The 22,168-nt window shown below is 34.2% G+C and overlaps 3 protein-coding genes across 4 annotated transcripts; all 3 read right to left on the bottom strand.

Moving 5' to 3' along the window:
- Positions 1–188: 188 nt before the first annotated feature.
- Positions 189–2,855, bottom strand: LOC132118498 (MICOS complex subunit MIC10-like). The gene is made up of 4 exons (XM_059528373.1): positions 2,695–2,855; positions 1,773–1,820; positions 1,575–1,684; positions 189–337 (listed from the first exon to the last, which is right to left on the bottom strand). The coding sequence occupies exons 1-4, from the start codon at positions 2,756–2,758 to the stop codon at positions 329–331; spliced, it is 231 nt and encodes a 76-aa protein (XP_059384356.1). The 5' UTR covers positions 2,759–2,855; the 3' UTR covers positions 189–328.
- Positions 2,856–6,040: 3,185 nt separating this feature from the next.
- LOC132118497 (suppressor of IKBKE 1-like) lies at positions 6,041–9,885 on the bottom strand. Of its 2 annotated transcripts, XM_059528372.1 has the most exons (6): positions 9,857–9,885; positions 9,491–9,701; positions 8,071–8,176; positions 7,847–7,989; positions 6,886–6,999; positions 6,041–6,806 (listed from the first exon to the last, which is right to left on the bottom strand). In XM_059528372.1, exons 2-6 carry the CDS (start codon positions 9,647–9,649, stop codon positions 6,711–6,713), a joined length of 618 nt encoding a protein of 205 aa, XP_059384355.1. In that variant the 5' UTR covers positions 9,650–9,701; positions 9,857–9,885; the 3' UTR covers positions 6,041–6,710. The 2 variants fall into 2 exon arrangements, with proteins under 2 accessions (XP_059384355.1, XP_059384354.1); XM_059528371.1 differs by lacking the exon at positions 9,857–9,885 and having other exon boundaries at positions 9,491–9,850.
- A 612-nt stretch (positions 9,886–10,497) lies between these two features.
- LOC132117787 (iodotyrosine deiodinase) lies at positions 10,498–14,033 on the bottom strand. Its single transcript, XM_059527094.1, has 5 exons — positions 13,759–14,033; positions 12,568–12,771; positions 12,243–12,402; positions 11,201–11,357; positions 10,498–11,098 (listed from the first exon to the last, which is right to left on the bottom strand). The coding sequence occupies exons 1-5, from the start codon at positions 13,940–13,942 to the stop codon at positions 10,916–10,918; spliced, it is 888 nt and encodes a 295-aa protein (XP_059383077.1). The 5' UTR covers positions 13,943–14,033; the 3' UTR covers positions 10,498–10,915.
- Positions 14,034–22,168: the final 8,135 nt, after the last annotated feature.

Below are 22,168 nucleotides of genomic sequence, written 5' to 3'. Positions count from 1 at the left end.
TCACAATGTTTTGCTTTAAGCAAAGTAAGTGCACTAGTTTAGAATGGTTGCCAAATATCATCATGGCCCGGGTCGAAAGCTAGATGACAGCGTAGGCTGCTATCATTTGATTTTTGGAACACGTTACTGTAGGGCCATTATTCAAAAAAAAAAAAAAAAAAAAAACCACCCTTAGCAAATTTCAAATCTCCTTTTTAATATTTTATTAAATATAAACAGACTTTCCTTTACAAGAACATGGATGTTATGGAGAAAGAAAGACAACAAGTCTTGATTGTGTCAGGCTTTGAATATGAAAAGCAAGGCAGATGATCCATAACTGATGCGACTACTGCTCCTGAAAGAAACCAGAGAAAACAAATCAGGACTGAAACATTGATCTTCAAATGCGTTGAGGCAGAGAGATTCCATGAATTTGATCCTATGTTAACATTCCAAAAACAAATCAAGAAAAAAAAAAAAAAAAAAAAAAGGTACAAACTTTTGTGAAAAATACCTAAAAAAGCATACATATGAAATTTAAGTGATAAGTATCAAGACTTACTTATTAACATTAAGCATTAAAATGTTTTTCTGATATAATCTAAATATGCTAAATGATCATAATCCAATTGACTGTCACATGTTTTGAAAAATGCATGTTATTTCCAGTGAATGTATTTATTACAATGATTTCATTTGATCGGTGCACGCCCACAATTCTGGGACCTACTACGTTATAATATTTAGATGCAAAGGAATAACAATATTTATTAAACATTGCAACAAATTGTTAAAGAACATAAATTACTATATAGATGGGCAAAGTACATTTTTGTCAGGGTTACAATTATTATCTAAAACCATAACTACTTGAAAAAAATAATTTTGTATATTTTAGTTCAGCTAGATGCAATGCAAAATTTCTCATTTAAGTACTAAAATAAAAAAGTTCAAAATTGAAGTACTAAAATAACTAAACATAGCTACAGACATATATAAAATATTGAAAATTAATAAATTATGAATTTATTTATTATAATTCATTCATTATTAATAATCAGTCTTACATATTAAAATAAATTAATCTGAATTTTATAATATAATATTTATTTTATATTAAACATTTTTATATATTATTATATGTCTATTACACATGAAGCTTTATTGAGTTCAGAATTATTTTGTTATATTTACTGCTCTGATAAGCTCTGATAACATCATCCAGATGAAGCCGATTAATAAACAAATTAATACAATTATTAAAAATTAAATTAAAACAGAAAATGTAAATTTTAAATCTACTACAAACTTTGAACTATACTCTACCACATTTTGTTTTGAATGTACATTTTATAAATAATTCATAAAAAATATTGAGTGATACCTTGGATAATTTTATGCATGTTTTTATAAATGAGCCCAAGCTCTCCAATACAAACAGACATAAATAAACAGCTAGGTGACATTACATTTACATTTATGCACTTAGCAGATGCTTTTATCCAAAGCGACTTCCTGTGCATTCAGGCTACACATTATTTTACCAGTATGTGACCGAGACAGCACGTGATCTCTATAATCAAAACACAAACCTTAGCAACTTTACTGTGCAGTACATAATGTGACCTCAAGTCATTCTGGCAGTTGGAGTAAGCCATGCCAAGACCCAGTCCTGTCCCAAACACTATGGGCCATGTCCGGCCTGCACAGACAAATCTTCACATTAGCATGGAAGAAAACACATTCTAATAAATCTGCTTTACACAAGATACGATATAATATACACTTACGCTTGAAGAATACAACAGAGAACACAATTCCTAGACCCAGACCGGTACCTACAAGAAACAAATATTACATATAATAAAATTACTCAGCATGCCCAAATGTGATCCAAGACAACCAGTCATAAGAGTCCATATAGGAGTTCAGATATATACATCTGAATAAATAAGCTTTCCATTGATGTATGGTCTGGATGTGAATGATGTAAATCTCGAATCTGAGGGTGCAAGAGACAAAAAAAAATGGAGGAAGTTGTCCAAATTAAGTTCTTAGCAATGCATATTACGGATCAAAAGTTCAGTTTTGATATATTTACGGTAGGAAATTCACCTTTATAGGGGTAAATTATCTTCAAAATATCTTCATGGAAATATCTTCAAAATCATCTTCATGATTTCTACTTAATATCCGAATGATTGTTGGTACAAAAGAAAAATCGATCATTTTGACCCATGCAATGTATTGTTGGCAATTGCTACAAATATCCCTGTGGCGTGCTACTATCCCAGTACCTTTACAAAAAGGTACGGTTTTATAACTAGTGTACATACTATTACCAAAAGGCAACAAAGGTGAAAAGGTACTACCCCAGATACAGCCTGTATAACTACTTTAAAGTATACGATGATAATTAACATGGTAACGTTACATAGTAGAAAAACAGTAAACAAAACAAACAAACCAAAAAAAACTATTTTAACATAGTAGGTCTAAAACCTAGCTTAGTAGTAAGCGGTCCTAGTAGTAATTCTAACCTTTTTTTATATAACATAAATAATACCGTAACGTTAGTTCTCGAAGCCTAATGAGCTCTTTAAAAAAACATCATTTATATGCGACCTAATCGCGTGAGCGTCTTTTCAGTGACCTGAGCGCGCTACACGGACGAGCCAACAGAGCTGATTATTAAATATCATGAGTTCTTACCGAATTTAATTGCGCTGTCTGCAAGGCAGCGGTCCCACTTCTGGCCGAGCTCTTTCTCAGACATGATAACAGCGGACGGCGGCAGTAACGCGGATGACTTTGGCTTGAAGGTACGCTGTCATACTTCCATTCCTTCCCCGGCGGGAGGAGTGTGCACGCGCTGCGGCGTGGCGCCATCCGCTGGACAGGCGGAGGAAAAGTGCACGTTTATGTTACTTTGTTATTTAAAAAAAAAAAAAAAAATATTATATATATATATATATATATATATATATATATATATCACCAATACAAAGAAAGGATTTTTTGAAATCTTGGCCAACTAAAAAGTATGAACATGAAAAGTATGAGCATGTACTGCACTCAATACTCAGTTCTGCATTCCTGGGTCTGGCATATCGCATCTTTCTCTTCACAATACCCCATAGATTTTCAGAACAGGGATACCATGGTCCTTAAACCAGGTCCTGGTAGCTTTGGAACTATGTGCAGGTGCCACGTCCTGTTGGAAAATGAAATCTGCATCTCCATAAAGTTGGTTAGCAGCAGGAAGCATGTGGTTGTCCTGCATCTTCAATAAACAAGCTACAGGTAGTCCAAAATGCAGCAGCTAGAGTCCTTACCAGGTCAAGAAAATATGATCATATTACCCCATATTTGTATTGGTTCACACCAATGAAAATTAGAATATTGTGTAAGGTTTCAATATTGAAGACACCTGGTGCCACACTCTAATCAGCTAATTAACTCAAAACACCTGCAAAGCCTTTAAATGGTCTCTCAGTCTAGTTCTGTAGGCTACACAATCATCGGAAAGACTGCTGACTTGACAGGTGTCCAAAAGACGACCACTGGCACCTTGCACAAGGAGGGCAAGACACAAAAGGACATTGCACAAGCTGTTCACAGAGTTCTGTGTCCAAGTACATTAATAGAGAGGCGAAGGGAAGGAAAAGATGTAGAAAAAAGTGTACAACCAATAGGGATAACCGCACCCTGGAGAGGATTGTGAAACAAAACCCATTAAAAAATGTGGGGGAGATTCACAAAGAGTGGACTGCAGCTGGAGTCAGTGCTTCAAGAACCACTACGCACAGACGTATGCACAACATGGATTTCAGTTGTCGCATTCCTTGTGTCAAGCCACTCTTGAACAACAGACAGCGTCAGAAGCGTCTAAAAACAAAAAGGACTGGACTGCTACTGAGTGGTCCAAAGTTATGTTCTCTGATGAAAGTAAATTTTGCATTTCCTTTGGAAATCAGGGTCCCAGAGTCTGGAGGAAGAGAGGAGAGGCACACAATCCACATTGCTTGAGGTCCAGTTTCCAAAGTCAGTGTTGGCTTGGGGTGCCATGTCATCTGCTGGTGTTGGTCCACTGTGTTTTCTGAGGTCCAAGGTCAACGCAGCCATATACCAGGATGTTTTAGAGCTCTTCATGTTTCAATTCAGTTCAAGTTTATTTTAGTCAGCCAGAAGATGAACATTATTAACCGCAATTATTATATGATGTAATCACACTTGTAGCAATATTGTTAGTTCTGTTTGTTGTTTCAGGGTTAGCATCATCTGGGGTCCTCTGAGGGTTAGCATCATCTCTTCTCAGGTGTTATGGATCCAGACGCTTGTGTAAATCCTAGTTACCACAGGATGTAAATCCCGTGGAAAAACAGAAACCGAGACATCATTAGCATAGCTGCTGTTCCAACCAAGTAAAATTAATGAGTTTAACCCAAGCTAAAGAATAAGAATGTGCATTTGATCAGATGCAACTGCAGTCACAATTTAAGAGATACATTATTCGAATGCTTGGCGAAAGAGATGTTTTTAATCTAGATTTAAACATAGAGAGTGTGTCTGAACCCCGAACATTATCAGGAAGGCTATTCCAGAGTTTGGGAGCCAAATGTGAAAAGCTCCTTTAGTGGACTTTGCTATCCTAGGAACTACCAAAAGTCCAGCGTTTTGTGACCTTAGGGAGCGTGATGGATTGTAGAAGGCTAGTTAGGTACGCAGGAGCTAAACCATTTAGGGCCTTATAGGTAAGTAATAATAATTTGTAACTGATACGGAACTTAATAGGTAGCCAGTGCAGAGACTGTAAAATTGGGGTAATATGATCATATTTTCTTGACCTGGTAAGGACTCTAGCTGCTGCATTTTGGACTACCTGTAGCTTGTTTATTGAAGATGCAGGACAACCACATGCTTCCTGCTGCTAACCAACTTTATGGAGATGCAGATTTCATTTTCCAACAGGACTTGGCACCTGCACATAGTTCCAAAGCTACCAGGACCTGGTTTAAGGACCATGGTATCCCTGTTCTGAAAATCTATGGGGTATTGTGAAGAGAAAGATGCGATATGCCAGACCCAGGAATGCAGAACTGAGTATTGAGTGCAGTACATGCTCATACTTTTCATGTTCATACTTTTTAGTTGGCCAAGATTTCAAAAAATCCTTTCTTTGTATTGGTCTTAAGTAATATTCTAATTTTCGGAGATACTGAATTTGGGAATTTCCTTAGTTGTCAGTTATAATCATCAAAATTAAAAGAAATAAACATTTGAAATATTTCAGTCTGTGTGTAATGAATGAATATAATATACAAGTTTCACTTTTTGAATGGAATTAGTGAAATAAATATTCTAATTATATGTCCAGCACCTGTATGTATATGTGTGTATATATATATGGAAATTTTAATTAAATATTTAAAGTTTAATATATATTAATAGATATAATAATTAATATATTTAATTGAAATGTTCATTAAATATTAATTTAAGCTTTATAATCAGCCATTTTAAAAGTGTTAAAATATGTTTAAATGTAAAGAGAATCATTATATACTTAGCGAATCAAATAACCAACGATTTACAATTTTAATATTATTAATTTTTTTAAAGGGATAAACATAATTTTAATATTTTAAGTATCACAAAAGTTACAAATATTGAAATAAAAAAAATTCTAAGACTAAAACTAAAATCTAAATATTTCAAAACATTGTTTATATTTTAAATTAGATCGTATTTTTATATTTTCTTATGCAGATAGAAAGATAAAATTTAGAAAATATATATTTTTAAACTAATTAAAAATAAATATTTTCAGATATTATGGGTAAACTAACATATTTTAAATATTTTATGAACATTTTTAGTAAATCTTAATTATAGCTTAACGATTAGACAATGCAAATTATTTTAAAAAACAATATCCCTTTAGTTTATTTTACACGTAAATTGAATATTTTAATATTTAGCAAGATTATCTTTCACACTATATGATGGTTTCTAGGAAAACATTCATACAATATCATACTACATCATTTATCAAATAAACATTGAATACTTGTATTTTATTTTACATACTGTGTCACACAAAATAACAACTGCAGTACATATGATTGCTTTCCTGAGATGAAAATGAAAATACAACAACTTAAAATAAAAAGACTGGCAAATGCCTAGAGGCATTTTTAAGAAGATTCTCATCGCAAAACAGTGCACATGTTACACGACGTATGAGATCATCACATCAAACTGCTTAAAGATGCAACACTGCTGATACATAAAACTTTCTTAATAGCTAGTTACGTAATAAGTCTGTTAATAACCGTTTTCACATATATAGAGTGTACTCCAAACACAATTTAATAATGTGACCTAAAAAGACCTATGATCCTGCTAAGACCAAATCAATTTAAGACAAAATCCTCATTTTAAAATACACTTCTTTCTTTTTTTAATGCAAAAAGAAACAAAGCCAGAGCTGATATATAATGCACATTTGCGTAAAAGTTATTAAGCATCTATTATTAAAAAACTAAAGAGGTGATACGTCTTTCCTGAACAAACAAATTAGCATCATTAATAATATCAAACATCAGAAAGTGCATCATCGGGCAGCAGGAAGTTAAACCACTGCCAGAACAGTTCAATTCAACACTAAAGAACCCGATACAGATATTCATGTCAGCAGACATACAAATATACAAACATTTCCTCGTTTAGGGCTCTTGTTTCTTTGGGCTCTCTGCTGGGTTTTGCGGCCTCACAGAGCTGTTGCTGATGGACAGCAGACCCCTGAGCTCCTTGTTTTCAATCTGCATCAAGAAAAAGATGTGTTACATGAACATATGAAAGCAGAAATGATAAGGTGATGAATTACAATGAAGCCATTACTTGGAGCTGTGCCAGTTGCTCTTTTACAGAGCAGTAACGCCGCTCATCCATCTGAACAGCCTGACGCATTACTTGACCCATTTCACAGATCCGCTCCAACTGGCTTTGAACCTCCTGGAATAAAGGCTTCTTTTAGGTTGCATTCTGCCTGATTTTTTAACATGAATAGTAGATGCAAACTTTTAAAAGAATAGGTCACCTAAAAAAATGACTCGCCTTCAGGCCATCCAATATGTAGAGATTGTTTCTTCAAGTGAACAGATTTGGAGAAATGTAGCGTTATGTCACTTGCTCACCAGTGGATAGTCTGCAGTGAATGGGTGCCGTCAGAATGAGAGTTGATAAAAACATCACAATAATCTACACCACTCCAGTCCATCAGTTAATGTCTTGTGAAGTGAAAAGCTACAAATCCATCAATATGTTTTTAACATCAACCCGTTGCTTCCAGCTAAAATGTGAGTGCTGTATTCATAATATTGTTTTCTTCTGTGAAAAGCGGTCTCGTCTGAAGCAGTAGAGAAATATGCACAGATCAAGCATCATTTACAAGCAAAAACAGCCCAAAAAAATGTTGGTGGATTTTAATGTGAGAGGACAACAGGAGATGGACTTTTTCACTGAAGGAAGCATTATTATGGATTATGAATTCATATTTCTGCCAGAAGCAAGTTTAAAACACCTTCATGATGGATTTGTTTCTTACAAACACGCAGCTTTATGCTTCATAAGATATTAACTGATGGACAGGAGTGGTGTGGATTACTTGTGGATTATTGTGATGTTTTTATCAGATGTTTGGACTCGCTTTCTGACGGCACCCATTTACTGCAGAGGATCCACTGGTGAGCAAGTGATGGAATGCTAGATTTCTCCAAATGTGTTCTGATAAAGAAACAAACTCATCTACACCTTGGAGTACATTTACAACTCATTCTCAGTTTTGTGTGAGGTCTGGCACCTTGGCATGATCCTGGTGAAGGCTGAGCACAGGTTTGGTATCCAGCTCTTTCTTTTCCATCATCAGCTGAAGCATCTGTTTTCGGTATCGGCCCATGATCAGCTCTAAAGCGTACTGGTGCTCCTCCAGAGAGAGGCAGAGCTCTGTGAACAGCACAAGGAGTTGAATCAGGGATTCCTTGTAAAAAAAAATACAAGAGACTGAAGAAACTCGTGCCGTCTTGCCTCTGTTCTCCTGCTGGAGGTCTTTGATTTGGGTGTTCTCCTGTGTCAGCAGGACGTGAGGTTTGTGTCTGGACAGCTCCTGGTACTCTGTGCTTTCCTCCATGTACTAAATACAGGAAAAACAGAAATTCATGAGTAGTTTTTGGTTATTCTCAATTTATTAGTTATTATAGACGCACCATATATAGGGTCCTAGAACTGCAACAACTAAATTGACAACAAATTTGATTATCTGTTAGTCAGTGTGCACTATATTTCTATCTATAGTTTTTTTTTTTTTTATAAACATTTGATTAATCAATTATCAAAATAATATTTAGGGCTGCAACAACTAATCAATAAAAGCACCAATAATCAAGATTGAAAGTAATTGATAAGAAAATATTATGATATATTAATAAAAATAAAACACCCATATATGAATATATAAACAATATCAGCTCATTAAAAAAAATTAACAAGAGATTAACGAATGATTAAATTCATTGTTAGTTGCAGGGTTCTCAATTTTAACCATAATTTTTTTTAAATTTATTATTATAATAAAATTAAATTTGGTTCAAAATGCAGCACAATTAAAAAAAATATTAATAAATATTCTTCATAAAATTCAACTGTCAAGCTGAAAAATTAAAAGACAGCTTTAATGTTCATGACACTATAATAGATTTATAGTATCAGGCACAAATATTAGTTATCAGCATTAACACACATACAGAAAAAAATATTAACAGCCAAATTTTAATATTGCACTGCATTCCAAGCTGCTATCTATAAGTTCAGACCTCTGAGGTTTACACTGCAAAAAATTGTTTACTTTCTTAATGTTTTTATTTATTTATTATTTAATCAAGATATATTTACAAGAGAATGAAAATAACTTATAAAATATATAGATAATAATATAATAATATAAAACATAAGAACATATGTCTTGTTTTCAAAATGTATTATCAAAATTATGTTTATGTTAAAACAATAAAAAAGATGGTGGTCAACCATCAGTGAAGTAAGAAAATTATATTTATCCCCTTTTATATTAAATTTATTTTTCATACCCTGTTGAGATAGATTTTCTTTGTCTTGTTTAAGCATACACTTGATTTTTTTTTTTTAGAAAACAAAACCTAATATCACTTTCCTTTTTTGAAGTAAATGTTTTGTGATTTTAAAAAAATGTTTCTTGATCAAGGGCAAAACAGTGACAATAATGAACACCCATCTGTCACACAGCCTTTGGTTCATCAGTCCAGATCTTGCTCACTAAATCCCATACTGTGCAACAATAAATGTCTCATATTGTGCAATGTACAAGCAATAATACACGCACACAAGTGTAATCTGCGCCGTGCATGCTCTTCGAGGTCATGTGTGTGCTCTGTAGGGTGGTCACTGGTCAGTGCGAGATTTCATATCATGCCTTGTCAGGAAGAGTGTTTTCGACCTCCTTCATGCTGTGGATCTTCTGGCTGAGGATGCTGGACTGCTCGATGAGAGTCTCTGCGGCCGTGTCGTGCTCCTTCAGCCGCTCCAGCAGCGTCCGCGCGTCGCCCAGCACCTTCTCCAGCGAGCACGACATCTCCGCCGGCTTCCGTTCACAGCAGCTCCGCTACACCCACACCACACCGAGCCTGATGCACAGCACTCCAATTAGAAAGATGCTGATGTATATTACATATTTACTGCCTTATAGCGATCACTAAATACAAATCTAGTAAAGCAATCGATTAAGGAAAGCTGTCAACTAAGTAAAGGAACTTCCTGCACTAGTCAACAAATACGTCACCTCTTTTGATTCCCTTCTTTGTTTCCTGGTGCGTTCGGAAATGTAATTTCAAAATAAAAGCCCGTTTGGGTAAAAAAAAAAAAAAAAAAAAAAAAAAATATATATATATATATATATATATATATATATATATATATATATATATATATATATATATATATAAAATAAACCAATAAAAGGTAATTATTTTTTTTCTAAACAAATATTTTTTAAATTATTATTATATTATAGAATAAAAAATATATTAATTTTTTTCATTATATAGCTTAGCAGCTTAGAATTCACAATACTTTCTGTTGAAATATTCTACAAATATCTTACATGAGTTATCAAATCATTCTCTTACATTTGTTTGTATTCAATAAGAAGAAGAATAATAAAAAGATTATACAAATTGTCTCTGCATAATAACATGGGATAGAAGAAAGTGGTTTAACATCTAACAAATGACACACTTAAAGTAGTTTAGGTAAAAATAAAAGTAATCAAATTATTTTTAATTAATACAAAATAAAATCATAAAATTCATACACACACACACACTACTTGACCCACTAACACTAGCATTTCTATTTCTATTCTTCTTGTTTTCTTTTTGTTTATTAGAAAAAATTTACCCTCTAACAATAGCGTCTCTGTACACCTTTTTATTTTATTCATTAAAAAATATATTGTTTCAATACAAATGGCGTTAGCTTGCAATGATTGTAAAATAAACATGAAGCCCTTTCAAATATGTCAGTAGTGTAGAAAACACCATGACGCATTAGCATGGATTAGCATTAAGTAAAATTACTTTACTTAATGTTTTGCATAAGTCACAGCAAATTCATAATATATAAAGTGTACATTAACAGAGCCATGCAAAATTTGGAAGTTACTGTGTCCTTATGTAAACTATTACTTTAAAATCACTTTATGGTAAGGAAATAATAAAAATAAAGCAGTAAGATGAGAACATTTGGTCTGATTTGAATAGCACTTGGTTCTATATATTCAAAACTGCTCTGTAAGTTGGTCTTTTTATGGCATCACATTTGTTTATAGCAGCTGATGATCTCACACAGTCACCATAATGTCATTTAAGTCCTTGCGTTTGAGGTCAGGCACTTTGGCGTCAGATGCAGGGTAGCCAACAGGAAGCAGTATTAGAAGCTTCTCATTGGCCGGCCGCTGGAGGAGGAGCCTGAGCTGTGGGCCACAGTTCAAAGGAGTGGTCGTCACGGTAACCAGCCCAACATTCTGACAGCAAACATGTGAACGATGGAATATTGCATGTCATTCAAATCAAAGATCCACATTTTTTTAAACAAATGCTTGATTAGTGTTTCTTTTTATTCTGACCTGCAGAGCAGCCAGCAGAATGCCACAGGAAATGGACACACTGATTTCATTGTAATAGTGAGTCTTTTTCTTGCCGCTGGGCAGAATTCCATACGTCTGCTTAAACACTAGAATCAGATACGGAGCCACATCCAGATACTCCTTCACCCAGTTTGTCCTGTGAAAGACACTTGTTTTTACGTCTTTTTCATTTTTTTTTTGTGAATTCTGAAGTCATATAAATTATTCAAATGAAATTAGTTATAGTAGAACCACTGACCACAAAGCGGCTCTAGTAACACAGGAGTTTATGAAAACATTGTACACACGTAATAATTATATTATTAAAATATAACATCTATGTTTATCTGTAAATCCCATCAATAAATAATATTTATAAAACTATGTAATAACTATAATAATTTATATTATATACTACAGTGTATAGTATTATCAATTCTATTTCATTTGATAATTATTTAAATTGCATAAATATTACTATTTCAAAAAATGTTTATTGTATTTCTGTATAGAGTATAACAACAACAACATTAATAATATTTAATATATTATTATTAAATTACTTTGCATAGTGTTATAATAATAATGGCATCATATCATTATTATTATTATATTACAGTTTACATAATACATATTATTCTTTTGATACATAAAATTATTAAATGATTGTGTATTCCATTTCACCTATAATATAATATTACATAAAAAAATATTTTTACAATAATAATTCGTTTTATAATTTATTATAGTTATATTATTATTATGATTGACATCCGTTTGAAACAAGGTTATCCATAGTAAAAATAAATAAATAAATAAATAAGATGGAAAACTTTAACCACAAGAAGGCGCTAATATCATAGCTAAATGCATTTTAGTCAACATTATTATACGAGTCTGTATTAATTGTATTACATTTTTAAACACATAATACTAGTAGTAGTACATACAGTAGTAATAGTACAGTAATAAAAAAACTAGTAATTAATTAATTATGCATACAACTATATATGATGTAGTCTCTTGTCTATTTGAAACACACCTCAGTTTCTTCAAGTCTTGGACCCACTTGTCTCCCATCCTTTGCTTGTAGTTGATCTCCTCCTCCTCCTCAATGATCTCTTTGATCTTGTGTTTGACATCTGCATCAGACACCACCACAAACGTCCAGGGCTCAGTGTGAGCTCCACTAGGTGCAGTGCCTTACACACACACACACACACACACACACACACACACAAACGGACAGTAGATGAGTGCTGGAGACAAAGGTTTGGCTTTGAATTGTTTTGTCCTTTGAGCTGAATAGGCATTTGCCACCTCGGCCAAATCAGACTAAAATTCAGCCCTGATTGTGACTGCATTACCTGCAGTGCGTATGACATTGTCAATCACTTCTTTTGGTACCGGTTCTGGACTGATGAAGCGAACAGACCGTCTCAGATTCATGAGCGAGTAGAACTTCTCAGATCGTTCCAGCATCTCAGTAGCAGAGTACCGAGCTGGGGTGTATGGGATATGGCGTAGGTCTTCTTCCTCGGTTGTGTCTAGCCAATCATCATCCTCCTCCTCTGTGCACAGACAATAAATTGAGTCCCCAACACCAATAAACAGAAACACAATTCCACATCGGGACATGTCTCAGGTCTTTAAAGGAACAGTCTCTGGATTAAAGGAACGGTTTGGATTCTCTGCAGTGAATGGGTGCCGTCAGAAATGAGTTTTTAATCAGCTGTTTGGACTCTCATTCTGACAGCACCCATTCACTGCAGAGGATCCATCGGGGTGATCAAGTGATGGAATGCTAAATTTCTCCAAATCTACTTCCACTAAAATGTCTTACTCTACTCGTGGTGTTTTGTTTTGAAAATGTTTGTCATTGAATGGAAGAACATCATGATTGCATATATGAAACGAAATATGAGCAGTAAACAGTGCACGTAATTGTTCAATAGACATTAAAAGGTTATTTTCAAAGTGGGCTGTAATAGAGCATGTCGCAACATCTTAAGCAAGACTTTTATGGACTTGAACCTTTGCATTCGGTTCAAAACTTTTTCCCCAGCACAGAGTTCTTACCTTCTTTAAGATTTCAAACTTTAAGATCTCTTCAAAAGTTCTGCATCAGTAAACTCTCTTCAAACCATCTTCACATAAATGCTATTGAGTGCATGTTACGGTTGCGTTCCACTCTTGTACTGACTCGAACCATTTGTTCCTTGAATTAATAGTTTACTGTTTGACATTCTAGTTTACTTTTATAAAGTTTATTAATTTTGCATATATATATATATATATATATATATATATATATATATATATATATATATATATATATATATATATATATATATATATATATATATATATATATAGTGTGTGTCCTGTCTGTATATAAAATATTTTTTAAAACTGAAAATACATATATAATTTTTTTTTATATACAATTAGAAAATATGTATAGACAGGACAGTGCATGCAAAAGTAAAAGCTGAGGTCAACTCCTTAATAGCACTGTAATATGTGTGTTTTAGTAGTGATGAAGTGGTGGAGAGTACCGTTGTGTTTGCTGCTGATTTCTGTATCATCCTGCAGATCCTCGTCCACCCAGGGTTTGGAGGTCTGGTCTGAACACCCCTGCTTTGATCTGGTTTGTCTCCTCTGGGAGTTTTTGAAGAGAAACCCGATAATCACACACAAAACCGCCACGAACACCGGAGTAAGAGACGAAAACACCGCCATGATGGACGAGTGAAGTCTGAAGAAGGAGTTTCACTCAAAGGGGAGGGACTCACTTTTTTCTGTTAATGTTGAACAACAGCTCCCAGGGAACATACAGACAGGACACACTATAGACACGATTTGATTATCACACACAATCATTCATATATCTGTAATACTTTTAATAATTATAAACTTACTTTCGAGTTATCCATCATTTAATATTGTGTTAATATTAATTTAAAAATTAATAAAAATCAATATAATATAATTCTGCACGTTACATTGATACGTCCTCAGCAGTGATGCGCGGGTTGATCCGAAGTGACCCGCGGTCACGAGTCATCCAAAAATATTTTTAATGATATTGGGGTCGTGGTCGGTCGGTCGTTTGAAATAAAGATGCCAATTAAACCTTTGTAATTTATATAGTACTAGATACAATTTTGAAATACATTGACCTACACATTATTGACTGAATAACTGGCGCGAATAGAGTGACCACCTGTCCCGCTTTACTTGTAGGCTACTGTACAAATTGAGCATCTGTCCAGCTTTTTCATTTGACCCTGCTTACTGTTAACTTATGTCCAATAGTTCAGCGGAGAGCAATAAAAGCGTTAGTCGATAGGCTGAGTCGTACGTCAATCAAACTGTTGACTGGTGCACGAACGCCTCCTCAACATTTGTCAACAATCTCAAATTGGAAAGCGCGCGCGCTGATCGGTCAGGTTAAGCAGCCATGGCCAGTGTGGCCACGAAAAAGAGAAGTTGCACTTTTAATAGCGAATGGACCGCTACATAACCTACTCTTGGTTAAGACCTGTAGATGGCGAAGCAGAGAGAGCTTTTTGCATTTCATGCAAAAGCAGTTTTTCTGTGGGACATGGTGAAGAATACGACGTGAAGCGACAATGGTGCATGTGAGTACCACAGAAAAAAAGCACATCATCAAGAAACATGCATATCACTGCAATCGTTTTACAATAAACCAAATGACCCACAGTCTGACAAAGTTTGGGCAGCAGAAGTGACGAGCATTTATCATGCCGTACATCACACACATTCATATCGCTCGACTGCATTAACAAGTTAGCCCCAGTCATTTTTCCAGATTCTGAAATAGCTAAGAAAAAAGCTGTAGAAAATTTGGGTGATATTTTGGGACAGGTAGTGTCTTAATCTTTTAGTCGGTGGGTTTAAAAATAAATATAGGCAATATATTACAGAAAGCTTGAAATGTCTAATTTTAAACGAAAATATTCAAACCAAAATAAATAGGCTACTCTCTGATTATGTAATCCATATGAAACGTGCATTTCTCTCTGGTGTTCATGGCGAGTCCTTCATATTAGCAGCTAACTTCATTTTAGCAGCGACACAGAAAACACCAGTTTATTACTAAACAATGAAATGTCTCCTTGCTAATTTATACACATTCAAAATCATTACTTTAACCAATTCTTTGTGGCAAGCCTTATGTGTGCGGTCATAAGCGTTTATTATAATGTAGGCTATAGCCTAAGTAATTCAATTAATATAAAGGGGCGACTCATTTACTACTTTTAAAAAAGGCGGGTCAGGAAGCGGGTCGGGTACAATATTTTCTTTTTCCCTGCATCCCAGTGTGCATACTATCCACCCTATCTGCTCTAAATAGCATTGAAAGTTACTAATATCACATAGAAGTTAGGATGCATAGTGTGCACGCTGAGTCAGTCAGGAACGAACAAGTGAAGTCTTTTTATGATGCAGCCGTTCAATTTCAAAAGATTCATTCAAATACGTTGATTCAATCAGGAATGAATCACCACCACCTCAGATATGTACAACGATTGGATTCTTTGGAAATATTTTCGATACGGACAAAGTAACAATATCTTATAAGTAATTACTTGATATGAACGTCTTGTTTATTGAACTGTCGTATAAAAGCAATATCAAGCCCATCGAGATCATTTCGATATGAGCAGAGATTAACAGTTTTTGCTTGTATAATACTGCTTAAATATCCTATATCTTACATATTAAATATATATAATATATCTACGATACGTGAAACATACATCTTAATCAAATCAAATTATTGTATCATAACCGTATATGATATCCTATAACAACTTAAATGATTATGAATAACTAATTTATGAAATAGTAGGCTAGGCCTCTACTGATTCTGAAATCCAAAAATTAAATAAATAAATAATACTGGAGGCGCTGCTGTCTCATTTAAATCTTCTTAAAGCATATTTAGCATCAATATGAGCAAACATATTTTTTTTATAACTGCATGGGTTTTTTTCCCAAGAAAAGACATGAATATCTAGTGGGCCTAAACATAAAGTAAAGTAAATGACACATTACAAACAGAATTATTAGATGGTTTAGGGCATATTTATTTTTTTCACTGATGTGTTCAGACTAGAAGAAATCCACCATAAAGTAGCTATTGAAAAAAAATCAAGCAAATATCAGAGCCACAGTGCTGTTGACACGACATTTTTTAATTTAATTGAAAATCTCTCACACACGCTCACCATGATATTATAATGCATTCACATTTGAATGATGAGCTCAAAAGTTAATTTAATGATATCAATCATAATAGCACAGGAAAATCGCTTCATATCACTAAATGAAAATGGTATGTCATTACTGCACTTTTGCCAGTGATTACAATTCCCCTGTGGAGACTAAAGAAAACATACTTTTGATATGCAATATTATGAAGGCTTATATTTATTTACTCACTTAGGATTTATGTTGTCATACACCATTGATGATCATTTAAAGGTCAAGCAAAGGACATTTTGTAGTAGATGTTGTTCTGTTGTTGCTTTTATTATTGAAGTCATGTCATTTGCGTCACTGTATGGTGTTTTTCTCACAGACATCTTGTTGCTACACACACACACACACACACACACACACAAAGGCAAATGTTTAATTGCATGCTTTTAAGAGCTCTTAATCTGCTTTACAGTAGCATCTGTGACTATATCTGAGCAGTAAACCTGTATATCAGATCAGTGTATGTCATTAAATGCACATAGAAGAATAGTTCAACCAAAAATGTAAGTTTTCTGAAAATTGACTTACCATCAGGCCATCCAAGATTTAAATGAGTTTATTTAATCAAAACAGATTTGGAGGAATGTAGCATTGCATCACTTGCTCACCAGTGGATCCTCTGCAGTGAATGGGTGCCGTCAGAATGAGAGTCCAAACAGTTTTATAATTTTATTTTTAAAGATATGATATGAAACGTACAACATCTGAAATGCAATTAATCTCTGACATTATAGAAAACATGACGTTTAACACAGTCATGCTGTGATGGTTAGAAGAGCTCAGAAACTCATTTGCGATAATTGCATTTCAGTGTGAGGATAACAAGCTTGTCGAACCCCCAATTTCTGTTTGAAAAGGGAGACGAATTTCTGCCCAGTCAGATTTCAGCATCACACTTCCATATCACAACCATTTCATTCTGTCCAATCTCAGCATCACTCTAAGAAGGAGACATGCAACCTGACTGAACCCAATACGAAGGTAAGAGAAGTATTAAAAATATATCATATTATGAATATCTAAAAATATTTAAAATGATCAAAAAGCAAGACACTTATTAAGACACACTTATTTTGTACTCTAATCTAGCATGAATTAATTGTCAAAGCTGAATTGCAGCTATTCAGTGTGGCATTGATAATTGAAGTAAATGACTTCATTTTGACTGAACAGTTTGGTCTATTGTTATCCCCTAAACTAATAGAAAACCCTTTTCATTGCCACATATAGTCATGTTACTGTAGCACTGATATATATACAGGTGCATCTCAATAAATTAGAATGTCATGGAAAAGTTTCAGTAATTAAACTCAAATTGCAAATAAAAAAAATTAATTCAATGCACACAGACTAAAGTAGTTTAAGTCTTTGGTTCTTTTAATTGTGATGATTTTGACTCGCATTTAACAAAAACCCACCAATTCACCACACATCATCTCAACAAATTAGAATAGGGTGACATGCAAATCAGCTAATCAACTCAAAACACCAGCAAAGGTTTCCTGAGCCTTCAAATGGTCTCTGACAATCATTGACCCCCTTCACAAGGGGGGTAAGCCACAAACATTCAGCACCACAAGGATGTTAGCATACGCTGTTTCTATGTGTATTTAGCTTTGATTTGAATTAAAACAGTGCATCCTTGTGGTGCAGAGGACACAGAAGAGCACGGTAATATGGAGTGACACAGAGGAGACTGTTGACAAAGGAATTATTGAATAAAGTCATTATTTTTGTTTTCTATGCGTACAAAAAGTGTTCCTGTCACTTCATATAACCCAGATTCCACGTCTGATGGCAGATGGAGTATTCTGACGACGACTTTTCGTACCTTTTATGGACCTTGACACTGTTATTTACTTGGCAGTCTATGGGACAGTCTCAAGTCTCCAGGTTTTCATCCAAAATATAAAAAATTTTGTTACGAAGGCGGACAGAACTTTTACAGGTTTGGAGCGACATGCGGGTAAGCGATTAATGTCAAAAATTTTATTTTAGGGTGGAGTAACCCTTAAAACTACTTTAGTCTGTGTGCATTTAATTTATTTAATACACGAGTGTCACAATTTGAGTTGAATTAATGAAATAAATGAACTTTTCCATGACATTCTAATTTATTGAGATGCACCTGTATGTCCACTGGACTATAGAAACAGTTCCTAGAGTTTAACTGGTAAACCACAGAAACACAAGGTCATCTGTTCAGTGTGAAGTTTCTTCAACTATGTGATTTTATTGACCTTTTGGACTTTGAGAATAGAAAATAAAATATTCATGTTTCATTTCTTTAATAATAGCAGTCCAACTTTTGACACAGTACACAATCAAAGAAGAATTCAGTCTTTATGGTTTTAGTTTTAGTTAAGCAGAACCTGATTTTACCAAGTGACACATGTTCCTGGGACAACATCTTTGTTGTCCCAGGAACAACATTGTGATTAACCAATCAGATTTGAAGAACCAGTTTATAGATTTTGTGAAGTTTACGCTTAAAATCACTGTTTGGTGCTTGTACATCAGTTTCATTCATCTATCATTTCCTCTGATTTTAGGGATTACTCATGGTTAAGGTTAGGTTTAGGTGTAGGGATATGATCAAGAATACATTTTTGGAGTAAAATGTTTCAGTGTCAACAAAATTTGTTGACCTAGGAACACATCTAACTCAGCAAAATCAGGACGTGCTTTAGTTAACATCATAACCCTGATGGAAAATAATAGCCCTGGTTGAACTTATTTTTAAAACATTTTGAAATAATTTTCAATTGAAATGCCAAACTCCTTTGTCTTGCCAAAACACTTTACTTTTTTCACAGAGTAATAGATTTTCATAGTTTACTGAATGTCTGGGACAAGGAGAGCAGGAGCAAAATGCGACCTTCATATAACAAAAATAAAAAAATTTAGAACTCTCTATTAAAAATGTTACCGAAAAACAGTGCTACAGTTATAGTCTAATAATAGTAGCAGTAGTAGTAGTACAAATGTAGTAGTGCTGCTGGAACTGAAGCCTGCTGTAGTGGCTATAAAGTGAATGGAGTCTGATAGCACTAGTTGTATTCCAGTACTTACATGTCTCTAGAGACAGACTGTGTTTACTGGAGTGAGTGTAATAAACCAATCACAGTACACTCACACCATACACACGCAGACGCTCACCGCCACGTGACAGCAGTGGGATTGAATGCGTGTTCCTGAAGAGCTTTCAGGCCCGGCGTTTCTCCACAGATCTGGGTCAATGCTGGGCAGTTTAAATATTAACCGCTGCTCAAAATCTGTTGGCCTCTACAAGTAAGATTTTCTTCAAAAATAAACCATTATTAGAGATTGCAGTTAATGGTCACATGATATCTATTTAAATTACTTAACTGGATTCAGTTTAAGTCTATTGCTTAGATCCTGAAAAACTAAGATTATTGTGAACACTGAATATTGTCTGTATCTTCAGATAAGATGGTGGCTGAAGGTTTATTGGAATAGCTAGCATACTGAAGTGGCTTTAGGAGTGAGTCATTAATTCACTAATTAAAATAGATTCATTCAGACACTGACTGATTCAGGAACGAAATGAGTGGCTTTTTATGAGTGAGTCATTGAATCACTTACTCACCTGATTCATTGAAACCACCGATTCATTAATACTTGTGTTGCAGAGGGGTAACGATGATGCTGTTGCTTCCTTTGGAAGTATTTTATTTTCATTTAGTTTGCGGTTTAACTGGCAACATAATGTCTAAAACCTAGTATATTAGCTATTTTTTATTAAACTACTTGTATAAAAGGAATAGCACACTCACAATCACTCAACAGCACTCTTATTCGTGTGATATTGCTAAAATGTATCTAATCACAAACACATGTATCTATCTATCTATCTATCTATCTATCTATCTATCTATCTATAATCAAACTTATATATCATATATTGCAATTATCAATCATTTTTGCTGAACACGTAACTGAAAACTGCATTAAACTGTCAAAGAAGCTCATTCATTGGCAAGTGCATGAATGAATATTCTGTGTTCATAGTGGTTCTGGGAAATGCAGAGAGGAATGTGTATTATGAATTCTGCTGCATGTGGCTTTTTAATCTTCCTCGCATGGCAAACCACTGATTGCATTGCTGGATGGCAGACGCTACGGTTCTGTCTTCTCCTGTCCTCTGGCACACACACTAATACTGGCATGACAGAAATAAGAGAGTAACAGAAACAAATGAATTAGACAAGAGCAGGGTGAAAGAAAAAGACATGAAAAGAGGACAATAGTGCAGGAAAAGAGCAACAGAGATGGATGTCGGAAAACGAAGGGGGAGGATGAGCATGCTGACCGGTGCTTGATTTAGAGAATACATCAGAGTTAAACAGGGCTACCTCAGTCAGCCCACATCACATCTTCATATGATGCTATAATGGTCGACAACAGCAGTGATGACAATCAAATTAGGCCTGAAGGCTGGTTTACTTGCATATAAACCCTGATACCCTTTCAGTATAGATAGTTGATTGAGCTAAATGGCATTTGAATGGATTGTGTTGCAAATCTGGAGGGTGCAGATCCAGGCAGGCGCCTCACATGCACCCGCATTCAGAAAGTGGGTCAGGAAATTTAAAGGGAAAGCGTTGCTATAATGTCTCATGTGTAATGTACTGTATCTGTTCTGTCACAAGATGTAGATGTAGAGTTTAGAGAAATTTAGCATTACATAATTTCTTTATCATTTTTCTTTTTCATTTTTTACTTAAAATCATTGCTTCTGGCTAAAATATGACTTCTCTATCCATAATATTGCAGCAAATATTGTTTTTTTTGGGTGAACTATTCCTTTAAATCTAAACAAAATACAACAAAATAAAAATACAATTTTTACTTTGAAAAATCAATCAACTGAGCAATAACCCATATTTGAACTTGAATGCTTGTGTAGCACAAACGTGATGCTTTACTTGAATTGAATTTGATTCAGAAACTGCATAGCTGGTGTCACATACATTCTAGAAATCAGTAAGGAAAGATGTTTGAATTTGACTTATTAGAATTATAGACAAATGACAGATCTGGCCACATTATTTAGGGAGGATTCGTGAGAATCCTAATATGGACAACAAGAGTCTTATAGCAAGTAAGCAGATAAATACATTTTCAGGATTAATGTGACATGTTCGTTAATGAGATGCAAATTTGTGATTAAAAGAACCCAGAAAACATGTTTTTCATAATGCATAACTGCATGACACACACCTTATAGGCATGTTTGATCTACTGTGCATTGGTGTGAATAAAATTAAACGAAGCCGAAGAATGTGTATAACAATTCAGACATTTTGCCTTTATTTTAAATAGAACAGCACAAAAGACCACACTTTACATTTATCTTAAAAAACAAACAGTTTAAAACACCCAGTTATACAGTCAATAAAAATTAATAAAAAGTTGTGAATTTAATTTTTATAAGAGTAATACTTGTTATAATGTATAAAAAGACAAATCATCGCTTAAGTAAGCGATCCAAAACTTTCCTATCATGCCAATAAAACATGCATAAATAAAGCTTTCGTACACTCAAATACATCTCTAACATTTTAGAAACAAAAAGAAAATAAAAATAAAAAAGAGATCAGCCTAAATCCTGAAAGTTCTTCTCTGAGAGAAGGGTCTAAACATACTTGAAAA

Source organism: Carassius carassius, chromosome 37 (assembly GCF_963082965.1).
Source record: "Carassius carassius chromosome 37, fCarCar2.1, whole genome shotgun sequence".
In the NCBI taxonomy this organism is placed as follows: Eukaryota; Metazoa; Chordata; class Actinopteri; order Cypriniformes; family Cyprinidae; genus Carassius; species Carassius carassius.
Note: the sequence above shows the minus strand (reverse complement) of the source record. Positions and strands in the feature narration are given on the sequence as shown.